Source organism: Bolinopsis microptera, chromosome 4, assembly GCF_026151205.1.
Source record: "Bolinopsis microptera isolate Bmic1 chromosome 4, MBARI_Bmic_1.0, whole genome shotgun sequence".
Classification (NCBI taxonomy): Eukaryota; Metazoa; Ctenophora; class Tentaculata; order Lobata; family Bolinopsidae; genus Bolinopsis; species Bolinopsis microptera.
Genome location: NC_087075.1, coordinates 6,853,831 through 6,869,795, shown reverse-complemented (window position 1 = coordinate 6,869,795; position 15,965 = coordinate 6,853,831). Strand labels below are relative to the sequence as shown.

The window sequence follows — 15,965 nt, the reverse complement described above, 5'->3', positions numbered from 1 at the left end:
TGATAGCACCTGCAGGTAGCTGGTAGCTGATAGCACCTACAGGTAGCTGGTAGCTGATAGCACCTACAGGTAGCTGGTAGCTGATAGCACCTACAGGTAGCTGGTAGATGATAGCACCTACAGATAGCTGGTAGCTGATAGCACCTGCAGGTAGATGATAGCACCTGCAGAAAGCTGGTAGCTGATAGCACCTACAGATAGCTGGTAGCTGATAGCACCTACAAGCAGCTGGTAGATGATAGCACCTACAGGTAGCTGGTAGATGATAGCACATGCAGGTAGCTGATAGCCGGTAGTACCTGTAGGTAGCTGGTAGATGGTAGTATCTACAGATATATAGTATAGCTGATAACATCTATAACTCTATAAGTAACTTCAGGAGCTGATAGCACCTTAATCCTAGCCACCTGGTTTTGGAGCGATCAAGCTAATTCTAACCAATCCTGAATAATCTTAAGTTCCTAACCTCATCACAGAAAGACCTGGCAGGCATGCTCCCGTCCGGAATATAAGTAGATATTCTTGAATTGAGTTCAGCACATGCAATCAATTGTGACAATTTAACAAACAATTTAACAACCATTATACTTAGAATCAGTAGTGAATAACAGGTTTTTTGGCTCCCCTAGGTCTAGTGTAAACTATATGTTAGGTTATTAGTGACGGTTAGATTTACATTATCCATGATGATAAATGATTTGACCTGTTCATTGTTCGTGATCCCTTGACCTTCCAAATGTTGAGCGTTTAAAACAAAAGTTTCTGTCATGAACACTTTTCGACAACGTGATCAAAAATTGTCCACTCAAAAATAGTGATATACCAAATCATACCGCCCCCCCCCCCCCCCCTGATCAATCGGTAAAGAAATATATCAATGAATAAAATAAACTTAAGGGTAGGCAAGAATTAGCACAATATCTTCATCTGAACCAGGTAGCTGATAGCACATACAGGTAGATGGTAGATGATAGCACCTACAGATAGCTGGTAGATGATAGCACCTACAGATAGCTGATAGCCGGTAGCACCTACAGGTAGCTGGTACATGATAGCATCTACAGGTAGCTGATAGCCGGTAGCACATACAGGTAGCTGGTAGATGATAGCACCTACAGGTAGCTGGTAGATGATAGCACATACAGGTAGCTGGTAGATGATAGCACCTACAGGTAGCTGGTAGATGATAGCACATACAGGTAGCTGGTAGATGATAGCACATACAGGTAGCTGGTAGATGATAGCACCTACAGGTAGCTGATAGCCAGTAGCACCTACAGGTAGCTGGTAGATGGTAGCACCTACAGTTAGCTGGTAGATGATATCACCTAGAGATAGCTGATAGATGATACCACCTACAGATAGCTGATAGCCGGTAGCATCTACAGGTAGCTGATAGCCGGTAGCACATACAGGTAGCTGGTAGATGATAGCACCTATAGGTAGCTGGTAGATGATAGCACCTACAGGTAGCTGGTAGATGATACCACCTACAGGTATCTGATAGCCGGTAGCACCTACAGGTAGCTGGTAGATGATAGCACCTACAGGTAGATGGTAGATGATAGCACCTACAGGTAGCTGGTAGATGATAGCACCTACAGATAGCTGGTGCTGGTAGTATCTACAGATATATAGTATAGCTGATAGCACCTATAACTCTATAAGTAACTACCCCCCCCCCCCCCTGAACAATCGGTAAAGAAATATATCAATGAATAAAATAAACTTAAGGGTAGGCAAGAATTGGCACAATATCTTCATCTGAACCAGGTAGCTGATAGCACATACAGGTAGATGGTAGATGATAGCACCTACAGATAGCTGGTAGATGATAGCACCTACAGATAGCTGGTGCTGGTAGTATCTACAGATATATAGTATAGTAGTATAGCTGATAGCACCTATAACTCTATAAGTAACTTCAGGAGCTGATAGCACCTACATCATAGCCACCTGGTTTTGGAGCGATCAAACTAATTCTAACCAACCCTGAATAATCTTAAGTTCCTAACCTCATCACAGAAAGACCTGGCAGGCATGCTCCCGTCCGAATAAGTAGATATTCTTGAATTCCGGGAAAGTGTGTCCAGCCCCAGGGTGGCTCGTGTACTGGACAATCCTGAAGGTAGTGGTATTAGTGGGTTGGTAAGTGATAAATATTGATAAGTGGGTGGAGATACCATGCTGAATCGTGCTGTTAAAAGTATGCTATTTCATTGTGTTATCTTTGGGAGTGGTTTTTATTTTCACAACTGAAATTAGATAAATTTGTTGAGGACGTTACAGAAGGAATATATTAGCGTTTCTCTTGTCGCTAATATAAAATATTATGATGATTTAAATTTTCAATTTATAACCTTTTAAAGCTTAATCAAATCAGGAAAAATTCGTAATATTTAAAATATTATCTTTGATTCGTTTTTTGGAGAAACTAAAATATCAATGCAGACATTCTCAAACGTCGTCAACTGGATGGCAAAGAATATAAATTGACATTTGTGTCTTGGAAATTGCCAAAATATCGGAGAAAATGTTGAAAACTGTCGCCCCATAATTTCCAAGTTAATTGGTTATTTAATATTTCCCCTGCAGTCTGCACCACTGCTAAATGGCAAGCAGTTCAAGAGATGATACCTATATAATGTGCCATCACTCTGTCATGCAAGGAAGTAATACGTTCTCTACGGAGACACCACCTAAAAGGTTCCTCTGACAGCTCACTAAAACTCTGGAGAATCCCCCCACATCGAGATTAATTTCCCCGGCTGTGATATCTAAACACTTAGACAGTTTGCTATCTATTCAATATCTGGATCCTGGCTGTCTCTTCCTGTCAAGGTGGGTTTAAGTGGTAGGGCCTCCTACTACCACGCATTCTTAATATGGTTTAAGGTTAACGCTTAAAGTTCCACTTCAGCTATAATGAAACTAGGGGGAGTATATAGAGTGTGGCTGTAGCGTTAACCTATTCCGGAGTACCAGGTACTAATATCACTTATAAGGGCTAAACGGGGGTTTTAACCATGTGAACTGGGTTTACCAAATTTTAAATTGTAGATGATTTTACATTATATTAAATTCTATCATGTTGACTGCGGGTGCATGTACACCGACTAAGAGCAATACCTACCAAATTACCTGTTTTTGTTGTTGTTTGTAATGATGAGTATGTAACATTTTAAAAAAGGGCTTTAGCTAGTAAAAGAAGTTCAGCCTTGTCAGAAGGAGCAGTTATTGGTATTTATTTGACCAACAACGTGCCTAGAAAATGATTCAATAAAATCTTCTGTATTGCGCTTTAATCAACCTAACATGCAGGTAGAAAACGGAAAACTTGAGGAAATATAATGCTTTGGGCTTCATTCAAACCATGCTCCAAATTCATGCAGCAAAAACACTAGCAGTAAAATCACCCTGCTCACAAAGAATCACGTACAAAGGATCACGTACAACGATCACGTACAAAGGATCACGTACAAAGGATCACGTACAAAGGATCACGTACAAAGGATCACGTACAACGATCACGTGCACAAGACCATGCTCTAAATTCACCTCTAGGTCTGATTCTGGGAAGTGAGCAGCTGCTACTCCTACTCTCCAGTCCATCCTCAAATGTTAGTCTCTCTTTCACTTTATCTGCCAACAAAAAATTCTCTTTCACTTTCACATCCAGTGGTTCAACAACTTCCCCGTTCAGCATCTGTTCTTCCAGTTTGTCTGCAATGCATATGCTGATTTCCTCCGATTTGGGGACATTGTAGCTGTCTCTGTCCACTTCAGTTGAGGTGTTATCATCCAGGTTTGCATTAGAGTAGTGGGCACTTTTATTACTGTTTGTGTTGGAGATGGTCCTGTTTGAGAAACAGATTGTTACACTTGATTTGGACAGCTTTCTGGACAGTTTTCTGGTGTGGAAGGTATTTTCTTGGTTGTAGGAGGACGCCCTTCTGGAGCGTTGGCTGGTTTGAGAAAGGGATCTTTTTCTGCCGTCCCCATTCTTTAGTTCGCAGATTCTGTTAGAAAGCGACAAATTTCTAGTTGATTTCGAGATATTTCTCTTGGCAGAAGGTAGGTGTCCGCCAGCGATAGAGAAGCTTCTCTGGTCCTGATAATTATTTAGAGGTTGGCAAGCAACGCTGGTCCTACCGCTTCTTGACGACCTGTAGCCAGTAGTACCTCTAACACCGGGGGAGACTATAAAGTCACAAGGGTCCCAACGGCCGTAGTCCATCACCATTCACCGACGGCTTTCTGAGTAGAAGTTTGATGAAAATAAAAGATAGAATTTTGTCCGGGTGCAAAATAAAGAAAGGCCAACTGTGATTTTGACTTGACGTAGTCACAGAGTGAGTCACAACAGGATAAGAAAATAATACCCGCTAAATATTCGAAATATTCCAAAAAAATAGGCATATTAGATATAATACCAGTATACCGTAGTACATAAGTAGGACAATGATAACAATATAATAATTATGTAAGTGTAATGTAATTAAATAATTTGTAAACAGCCAGTGCACCCGTAACATTGGTATAAGAATTTATTGTAGCGACTAATTTATATAGTAGTTGCGACAAATCATAAGACGAGGCCGGTATATGTACCATGTAGCCAGTAATTGGGTAAGCGGCCCACCCTCTGGTAAAGCCTGCCGACTTGGCGCGGCTCGACATTAATGGATACGAGACTGAAATATTACAGACATAAAACTTTGTAATGGGACAATTCTCCGGAACCCCGCGAAGGATTGCCCAATGGTGATCGAATCGAGTTGCCAAGTTTAATAATTCATGATTTGAAAAGACAGGGTGGCTTAGGTCAAGGCTATTGCCCGCCAAGCTAATCGATGAGCGCCAAAAATTCAATGACCAGTACTGAAATTATCCTGAAGTTATTCATTTAATCGGATTAGGGTCGCGATTCCTAGTCTATCATATAAAAATTCGTCATGAGAATAGTTTTCAGGGAATCTGTCCCAACATTCATACTCACAATCCGCGTATTAATCGCGCTTCATGGGAATTCCATTGTTGACAGTTAACTGGAACAACACTTTACTGGTAAAATTAATTTGTAAAATTGACTTTCTTTCTTCAATTTTTAAGTTCCCAGCGCAAAGAATTTAGGAAAACCCGGTTTTTCGTGGATTTGACGAAATTGCAACTATTGTTTAAAATTGACATATTTTGTCATCTGGGAAATTCAGAGTTGACCAGACGCTCTTAATTCTGTAGTTTCCGGATAAGAACATTACTGACACATGGTGCGTCAAATGTGTGGTAAATTTAGTTAAAATATTCTGATTATCACTTGGCGAAAAGTTTGCTGGAACAATGACAAGTATAGCCAGACATTTCTGGAAACCGAATTTAAAATTCCCAGCCAAAAATGCAAGATACCGATATTATTGCCAAAATGATCTGCGAATAAAAGAAAACATCCGGCATTTAATTAACTTTATAACACGACCCTACGAATGAAAATAAAGTAAAACTATATTACTACGATGGTTACTATTACTACCAAAAGATGCATGTACCGGGAAAGAAAGAGTACGGGACGAAATGATAATAATGATTACATATTGGGTCATGATAGGATTATTGATATGTAATATATTGAATTATATATGTAAAAATGAAAAATACTTAGATACCAACATTCTTCGCGATACTTCGCTGCAAAGTATCGCAAAGTCTGCATTTATTAGAAGATGTACCCGACAAATTATTGAACTGAATCTGATCTGAATGACGGCAGAGAAAGTCTATAAAATATAAAATTATAAAGAATGAACCCTATATTAATCATAGGAAAGAAACCATCGAACAAACGAACAAAATTATAAAACTCACCGCATTTTAACAAATATAAAACATACCATCTGAGGGGATAGAAGAACCGGAGTATACTGAAAGGTTAAAACCATCGAGGACAGAAGAAGTGCGACTCTTGTTCCGTAAAATAACACCAGCTCTTGGAGATTGTAACATAGGGCCTGGTATTTCCCTGGTATTAAACTGGGATAAAGGTTTTGTTAAAGGAGTCAATGTATCAGTCGTGCTAGTAATCAATTATAACATTGATTACTTCTTAACATTATTAAAGATAAATTGAGTATAGTTACACACAACTTAATTTTCAAGGCGAATAATAAATAATATGTCAATATTGAAACTTTTCAAACTGAAGTCCAAAGCTTCCCAAATTCGAAAAACACATTTAGGCTCGGACCCAAACGAACAATAAGTAGCTAAAATTAGACTATGATTAACGAGTTTTTCAAGCTTGTATATTATCTGATCATCCGATTTTGATTAATGATACGAAACCTAATGCTCTGCCGGCATGTATCACGTTACAGCCTTATTTTACTCTGTAACACGATTATTCAATTTTATTGAGTCAAAATTCCGGGGATTAACGACATGCAGAGTACAAACAATTCGAAGAGATTATCACTAGACATAGATACGATCGAAAAAAATCTAAACTTTTCAAATTTAACGATAGCAAAACAGAGTACTGATATTTTGATGGCAGCGGTAGGTGAGCGTAGTACACAGAAGTGCAGTAGATCTCACCGTGTACGTGTACACAACTACAATACAATACAATCCTTATCACTATCAGCATGTATAACGGGATCATCGACATTGAACTTCATGTTACATCATTTATAATAATATTATGATGATATTAATTAGTTATGAGTCATAATATGACGTGTTGGTTGGCATATTACCAATAATTTTATAGATTATTCGTACGAGGTTTACTTTTTGTGCAATGATCTGCAACCAGGCACATTTCATGAAATTTAATGTTCTGACAGAAGTATGCTTATTTGTGATTTTCGATTATTTTGTCTAAATTCCTTTTTTGGGTCGAGAACGAACCCTGAAAACCATCAGAAAACGGCCCATCCGACGAAACCTCCTATTGGAAACCCCTAAAATGCGGAAATCGGCTAAAACCTCGAATTTTGGAGTGGATTCATTTTCACTGGAATTACTAAATGGTATATCGCGACAAAACAATATTTGTAACAGAAAATTTATCCATAATTATTGATCCTGGAATTTCAGTCAATGTATTGAAATCGTGAGATTTTGAGCTTGATAGTAAATATTCAACGCTACTGGCACTATTTTGTAAACTTTTATAAACGCATTATAAGGAAGCAGGAGATAACGAAAAGAGGAAAGCTGCAGGCTTCTAAATTGCCAACATTAGCGTAATTCGATAGCAATTTCGCGTTTTTAGCGGCCAGCTCCCCGCTGTTGAGATACAGAATTAAGTAAATCAAATAAAGAGAATCAAAGGAACTAAGTCTGGTTTGTAAAATTGAGATCCTTAAACCTTGTTTCCCCGGGGTCGAGCTCTGACTAACGCGACGCTCAGTGTGTGTTACACACGCATATATAATATGACAATATTACTCGCCTAAATAGAGCTGTAGTCTCAGTGTGGTCAATACTATGGAACATTCAACCAATGAAAGTCCCAGTTCAAGGAAGACATTTTAAGGAAGATATTCAAGTAATCGGCTGTCAAGATCAAATTGTCAGCTTGGAAACTTTCCGAGGAAAGAACTTAATCAAACTTTGACGTATTATTTAATTGGTAGTCAAACGCTTAAGTGGTTTAGTTATATTAATATATAGAGCGGCCAGTATTTTTAAAGATAAGAATAGTTGATCTTAACTTTTACCAGTTTTCAGACTTTCATCATAATAATATTTGAACATATGATTAGGGTGAGAGTTAAATACGACATTTTGCTGTTTATTATTGCCTTACAGTTCAGAATTTGCTAACACCTATCAAGTTCAACATAATACGAACTTAAAACTTTCAATCACCTTAGTACTATAGTAGCGACTAGAAAAAGCGATCATACGATTGCAGTAAACTATAAAGGTAAAACGGAATACTTCAGTTATCAATAGACATTACCGATTATTTCATATAAGGCAGGGCGTAACCGGCAGTGTCCGGGGAGCAATCACTTAAATTCGTATTCTCTAACCGATCTAAATGGTACTGGGTTCACTACTCACTAGCCAGTTATCGTAGCAGCCATGGTGGTAAGATGTAGCCAAGCAGGGACCGGTGGTTAGCAGCCATGGTGGCAAGATGTAGCCACGCAGGAACCGGTGGTTAGCAGCCATTATGGCAAGATGTAGCCACGCAGGGACCGGTGGTTAGCAGCCATGGTGACAAGTTGTAGTCACGCAGGGACCGGTGGTTAGCAGCCATGGTGGCAAGTTGTAGCCACGCATGCAGGGACCGGTGGTTAGCAGCCATGGTGGCAAGTTGTAGCCATGCAGGGACCGGTGGTTAGCAGCCATGGTGGCAAGATGTAGCCACGCAGGGACCGGTGGTTAGCAGCCATGGTGGCAAGTTGTAGCCACGCAGGGACCGGTGGTTAGCAGCCATGGTGGCAAGTTGTAGCCACGCAGGGACCGGTGGTTAGCAGCCATGGTGGCAAGATGTAGCCACGCAGGAACCGGTGGTTAGCAGCAATGGTGACAAGATGTAGCCACGCAGGGACCGGTGGTTAGCAGCCATGGTGGCAAGATGTAGCCACGCAGGGACCGGTGGTTAGCAGCCATGGTGGCAAGATGTAGCCACGCAGGGACCGGTGGTTAGCAGCCATGGTGACAAGATGTAGCCACGCAGGGACCGGTGGTTAGCAGTAATGGTGGCAAGATGTAGCCACGCAGGGACCGGTGGTTAGCAGCCATGGTGGCAAGTTGTAGCCACGCAGGGACCGGTGGTTAGCAGCGGCCATGGTGGCAAGTTCTAGCCACGCAGGAACTTTTCCTCCTTTCCCAAAAATGCTTGGAAATCTCCAAATTAGGTTATGCTATCACAAACTTTATTAGTTTCTAATGTTGGTTACTGGTTAGGCCCCAACATTTCCCCCTTTCCCAAAAATGCTTGGAAATCTCCAAATTAGGTTATGCTATTACAAACTTTATTAGTTTCTAATGTTGGATTGACGTCTTCCTGTCTATGAGCTCATACCGGCCATGTCACTGAGTCACAGGACGTGCAAAACTTAATACCCCAGATATTTTATCCGGGTAACCCCGTACGATATTAAGACACCATTTATTGCGACAAAACTTTATTCCGACACTTTATTGCACCAGCACTAAATATCAGTTCACCACAGACTGCTTAAAATTGATCAATCCCTGCTTAAACAGTTGTAGGGAAGTGTGCTATTTAGAAGCTAAATCTTGTAACTGTAAGTGCGATCAAGGTTGCTGATAAAGTGAGCCACAGGGTAAAACCTTGTGTTCCAATAGGTCAAGGTCTGAGGATACAGAAGCACAGAGGCTATTGGTATTGGGGTTAAAAATCGCTTCTGCTAAGTATACGAGGCCTGAAGTGCTCCGGCGGAACAAGATCACGGGATTTGTGGGCACTTGGGCCTTAGAGAAGTACTAGTAGAATGAGGTTTATGGTTATAATTAGGGTTAGGGTTAGGGTTAGGGTTAGGGTTAGGGTTAGGGTTAGGGTTAGGGTAAGGGTTAGGGTTAGGGCTAGGGTAAGGGTTAGGGTTAGGGTTAGGGTTAGGGTTAAAGTTAGGGTTAGGGTTAGGGTTAGGGTTAGGGTTAGGGTTAGGGTTAGGGTTAGGGTTAGGGTTAGGGTTAGGGTTAGGGTTAGGGTTAGGGACAGACTGTCTTGTTAAGGTGGGGGATAGGGTTTGGGTTAAATTTGGGATTATGATTAAGTTTAAGGTTAAGATTAGGGTTTTTAACAATAATTCTGCGTAGTTGTTCACTCTCGTGTTACTTAGGGTCGTTCACATATTACGTAATCAGCCGAGGGGGAGGGGGGTTTTCAAATGATTACGCTAGTGTAATTTTGACACAATAGCTATGTGTAAAACTGATTACGGAGGGGGAGGGGTAAACATTGTCCAAAAAGTGATTACGTAATATGTGAACGACCCTTTAGTTGTTCAGAAAATTGCCGAATCTACATTCTTTATCACTGATAAGAAAAAAAGGGAAGAAAAATACTCCCATGGCAGGTGACGCCAGGGAAGTTCTATTTTGTATTTTTAACGGAACTGACATTTCCAGTTTCCGTGAAGCCAAAATATTATTTATATTATCTATATCATTACTAATACTAATACTATTTACACAGTCGCGATTAATATTATTGGCAATCAAACCAATCAATAACTGCACAGTACACAATGCTAATCAAAAGTAATATTATTAGTTAATAGTTAATAAAGTTATATTATATTACTGGAGTTTCCGGCAAATGGGTACAATGTTGAGCGGTCAGTGCCGGCCGGCTATTAACCAGCTAATAGTCGGCCGGCAGTGTTTCTAATACCTAGTACCTAATAGTAATACCACATGATAGGATCTAAGGATTCAAATCAGCTTGTTCACAAAAAAATTGTGGTGGTGCAGTTACAACTGCTCTTGTGCAGGCAACAAGATTTAGGTTCTTACTACCCATGAAAACCTAATTGCATATAAATCATGCTCTCACGCGGCTACTCTCAGGGACAAAAGGATTTCGCGATTATTTTGGCCAAATTTCGCGATACCGCGAAATTCAACAGGCTATACATTAAACTATACATAAAATTTGTCGCGGAGAATAAGAAATTTCGCGATTTCGTACATGCCGCGAAATCCTTTTGTCCCTGGCTACTCTGTGTGGGGTTTAGTTAGGGGTTAGTTGGGGAAGTGGTTACAAGCAATAAAGCATCTTGCACATGTAGTTGAATACTACAGGTGATACTGATTTGATTTAGAGCCGAACTCAAAGGTGCCGGTACTGGTACCCAAATTTTCCTCGGTTATAAAATATTTCTACAGCTAATCAAGTTTGGACAAATGGATAAAAAGTTATTTAAAAAGTATGCATCCTGAGAAAACTTTTGAAACACCCTGAACTTGGTTTTACAAGAATGGTTTATCTCCGATCAACAGAATGTCTGACACACATTAGAACCACTTTAGAATTTTCTATGACATTTCAAGTTTCTACCTGCCGTAGTCATGTTAAAGTGGTTTTCGAAGCAGATCAAAAAATTTGCAATGAAAACAAATAACAGCAAGTCATCTAGTCAACTCATGAACAAATATAGCGGGGGCAATGGAGCGGGGGCAATGGAGCAGAATGCGCATTATGAATATGTACGAACGTTGGTAAAAATATCTAATGGTTTAATGGGATCGAGCATCAGCTTTTAAAGAGTCAACTTAAACAGTGTGACGTACAAATGCGAATTTAGAAATTTAATATCAGACGTCAAATTTTTGATGAATCGATAAATATAAGCATATTAGGCGGCATTGTAGATTTGTACCACTCTGTTACGTGGTTTGTAGACCACGTAGCCAGGTTTAAATACATGGAATTGTATTCTAAATCAAAACATGGCCTTATTAAGAATTGGAAGAGTAGTGTAACAGCGTACCTACGTGCAGGATACGTCGCAGCTTAGGTCTGAGCCTGAGGTCACCAGGTAAAGTGCCTCGCTCGCGAATCGTGAATTGATCAATATTATTATTCCACTACCACATATTTTAGTACTCAAACTGTAGTTTACAAAATGTTTCACTTTAATATATTTTAACCTTTTTTCAGTGCAATTATCGTCTGAGAGTTTGGTTACTTTGGCAACCATATCTTGACCTACATCTAGTCTTAATTTTTTGTTTGTTTGTTTATAGAACCCGTCCCCAATCTCGTATCGGAAAATGAATAAACTCAGTTCTCAGTGTGAATACGGGTGGTACCTGCAAGTGTGTTCTTTAAGCATTTATAAGAGTTGTGTAAAACTGCAGTTACAATGATTGTGTTAGAGTATTTTAGTATTTACGATCGATATCAGATCTCTATCTCTACATGCTTCCAAAATTTAAATCTGCAACTTTCTGCACAATGTACTGGAATGTTTGAAAGAAAAAAAAGAAAAGTGATTCCTGGGTTGCAGAGTCTTCCTGATTCCTCAGTCTTTCAATGTGGTTTTTGTTTTTGTTTTTTTGTTGAAGTCTCATGCTGTCCTGTGATGGTTATTTCTAATGCGTGTAATTTATGGGCTAATGTGTTTTAGCGAGTACAGAGTAGCGTAGCTTGAAGATTTAAAATGATGATCGTGTCGTGTCATGGCAGTTTAAAGGTTGGATAAGTTGATAAGGTGAAAAGAAAATTAATGGATAATCAGGCATGATGCGGATTGCAGGCACGTGATCATTGTAGGGGAGGGGACGATAATAAAATAGATAATTTAAGTTGTTTAGTAAAATAGAATTAGATAGGAAAGTGGCTAAAGTGGCACACATCACCACGTGTGATACAGATCACCACAATTATATAGCTCTTAAGTCTGCACATATCACCCCACAGCTGTGCCATGCTGATTACTGGTGGCTTGAAACCAGATAATGTAACTTTATATTTATTTAAACCAGATAACGTAACTTTATATTTAAGGAGCAATATGTCAGCTGATAAAGGAACCTCCTGATATGCGATGTTATCATCTATTAACAATAACATTCAAATTACATCCAGAAAAGGTTAAAAAACTGGTAAGCTGAATAAGGAAGCTCTAAGTTATGACGATGGTGCTGTGTGGGTGTGACACGTGGGGTGTGACACGTGCAGCGTGTGACACGTACGTGGCGTGTGACACGTGCAGCGTGTGACACGTACGTGGCGTGTGACACGTGCAGCGTGTGACACGTACGTGGCGTGTGACACGTGGCGTGTGACACGTGGCGTATGACACGTACGTGGCGTGTGACACGTGGCTTGTTATTTATCTCGCTTTAAAAACGTGGTGTCACGTGGTTTGTTAGGTGATGTGGCCAGTATAAGATCTTCACAATTACGAGTCTATACCGTCCTTTATAACTGCGGGCTCTCCCCGTCTTGTATGAGTATAAAATTCTAGGGACCGTTGCTGTTGGTTACTTTTTTAGTTGTGCAGCAGTGCTTTATAAACCCCTCCGGGATAGAATAAGATTCTGATAATCCCGGCTCCCGCTAAATAGATTCTGATAATCCCGGCTCCCGCTGTTAGTTTTTTCCCGCTGAATAAATAACCCCGGCACAGCTTTTATAATCCCGCCCCGCTAATTTGGCTCAACAAGATTTGTTTTGTTTTGACATTCCATGAGAATTTCAACCGCGTACTGTCACGTGTTTTGATGACGTGTATCACGTGACTAACTACTACGACGCGCATTGGTAAAAAATGTCACGTGACCTATGGCTTAACGTAAGAACTATAAATACACTCGATCTACGTATCGGTCTAATTGCAGGCGCTGGCAAAACTCCAGCACACTGCTTACATTACTTAAACTCTTACATTAATTGGACCAGTTCCAAAACTTGTCTCGACGGTTACATTTGATTTTGTCCGGTTCGGTAAATTTTGTCGTGTTTGATATAAGCCATGTATTATAGTCGTCTACTTTGATAAACTTCATGACACGATATCATTATTAGCTTTTATCGCTTGCCAGGCTTAACTCGACGCCCCTTATCGATATTCATATTCATTCAACGTTCTGACTGAGGAATAATGTTTAGATATAACGCCAATTTCAAAAGTCATAGTACCTTAGTTGTATTTATTTGGTAGTCCCCAATTCCATTTCATATTTTCCATATAAACGTTTTATTGTACAGTAAACTACAGTATGTTTTTTAATAAAGATGGCTAATTTTGGCGAAGGCTTCAGCATCTTTAATTTTGACCATTTCGAAGGCTTCACCATCTTTAATTTATCGCATCCCCGTCTTTAATTTTCAAAGTGCAAGAATCCTACTTTCACAATACAAACTTCAGTAATCAAAATAAAGGAGCATAATTAAGTGTAAGACTTGTTTACCAATTTGACCTACAATTGTCATAATGAGAAGATGAAACTGCAACAAGGCATAAAAGAGCGCATGTCCAAGGTACTCTGCAATCGGGATTCACTTGTCTTTAATTTCTCAATTTTGAAGCCTTGCAATTGCCGTCTTTATTTATTTTTTCATTTGAAGGCTTCATCTTTATAAAATAAATGGAGTGTATCACAAGATCACATATGACATAATTGGCGTTTAGTCACGTGGTATGACGTAGGTACAATCAAACACGTGTCTGTACTCTGTACAATCAGACATGTGTCTGTACTCTGTACAATCAGACACGTGTCTGTACTCTGTACAATCAGACACGTGTCTGTACTCTGTACAATCAGACACGTGTCTGTACTCTGTACAATCAGACATGTGTCTGTACTCTGTACAATCAGACATGTGTCTGTACTCTGTACAATCAGACATGTGTCTGTACTCTGTACAATCAGATACGTGTCTGTACTCTGTACAATCAGACACGTGTCTGTACTCTGTACAATCAGACACGTGTCTGTACTCTGTACAATCAGACATGTGTCTGTACTCTGTACAATCAGACACGTGTCTGTACTCTGTACAATCAGACACGTGTCTGTACTCTGTACAATCAGACATGTGTCTGTACTCTGTACAATCAGACACGTGTCTGTACTCTGTACAATCAGACATGTGTCTGTACTCTGTACAATCAGACACGTGTCTGTACTCTGTACAATCAGACATGTGTCTGTACTCTGTACAATCAGACATGTGTCTGTACTCTGTACAATCAGACATGTGTCTGTACTCTGTACAATCAGACACGTGTCTGTACTCTGTACAATCAGACACGTGTCTGTACTCTGTACAATCAGACATGTGTCTGTACTCTGTACAATCAGACACGTGTTTGCCCAGAGAAAGTGCGAGTTCCGGAATAGTTTTGCTTTTGGAAAGTGAAGTCGCACAAGATTATTTATTTGCGTTCTATAATGGCGTCCACCAGAATTCATACGTATCTAACATGATATGTTTATAGCATGTTTATATTTTTAAATATCACAATGCTGGCAAGCATTACCGTTGCCCTTATATTCACAACACTATTTACCCCTTATAATACTGTTATATCCCCTTTATTGTTTTCCAGGCATTAAGACTCATCGAAAGTAGTTCAGCAGGTATATTTAAGTTCAAAACATTCTAATTCAATGTTAAAGATGACAGGAATAAGAAATAGTTATGTGGAGGTTTTTAAGAAATTTGCGCAAAATACGCGCCAGCATGTTATACGAAATTAGGTAAAAAACCCAAAATCGCTATATTCAGGTGCCTTAAAAACCATGTTAAAATTGAGTTAGAGATCTGAAACTTTGCAGGGCGTCTAGACCTTGTCCAAATCGACTGTTAAAAAAATTTCGTGTTTCAGAAGTATCGGGAAGTGGGTTTTCTGGAACCCCTGTTTTACAACAGATTGTCGTGAGGCATATATATATATTTCATGGCTTGACTTCTACACAATAAAAGAAAGCGGTTGTGATTAGATCTTCGTAAGTCTTTGCATCATTTATTTACATCAATTCTCAAATTATTTGTTATATAGTAGTGTTAAAAGTATTAAAATATATATGTATATTATAGCCATAGGAAGATCAATTAACTCCAAATAGAATTATAAAGGAACGTGAGGACTGTGAGGATTTTCAGGACACGACTCTGCAGTGGTCGTTTTGAGGGATACCTGAGGAAAATCAAATTTGGGTAGGAAAAATTGTATTTACCAAACTGTTAGTCAGAAATTTATAAAAGTTTTAGTTTACAATAAGTTTAAGATATCTTTTTGACTTTCAGTATTTTTATGATTATTTATCAGACCCGTCATCTTTTCATAGACGAGACAGTAAAGGTGGTGTGTTGTTCTGTACAAATGATTACACTCACATCCATCTACCTTAGAAATTCCCATTCTTCTAATTATTAAAAAACGGCTCATGAATTGTCGTTCTAAGTTGCATTTTTCTCTAAATATGCAGTAGAGTTGTTGTAAAAAAATGTTTGTTAATAACTG

The 15,965-nt window shown here is 39.3% G+C and overlaps 1 protein-coding gene across 6 annotated transcripts in view; it reads right to left on the bottom strand.

The window, feature by feature from the left end:
- LOC134814493 (potassium channel subfamily K member 9-like) overlaps positions 1-15,499 on the bottom strand; it is an 84,089-nt gene extending 68,590 nt beyond the window's left edge. For 2 of the 6 annotated variants that reach the window (XM_063822633.1, XM_063822635.1), the window contains exon 1: positions 467-571. In XM_063822633.1, coding sequence (XP_063678703.1) covers positions 467-493 — 27 coding nt within the window. In that variant the 5' untranslated portion in view covers positions 494-571. Of the gene's footprint in view, positions 1-466; positions 572-2,015; positions 2,123-3,558; positions 4,258-5,888; positions 6,030-15,472 lie in introns of those variants that run through there. The other 4 variants (XM_063822628.1, XM_063822627.1, XM_063822630.1 and 1 more) reach the window with 4 other exon arrangements.
- Between the last annotated feature and the right edge of the window lie 466 nt (positions 15,500-15,965).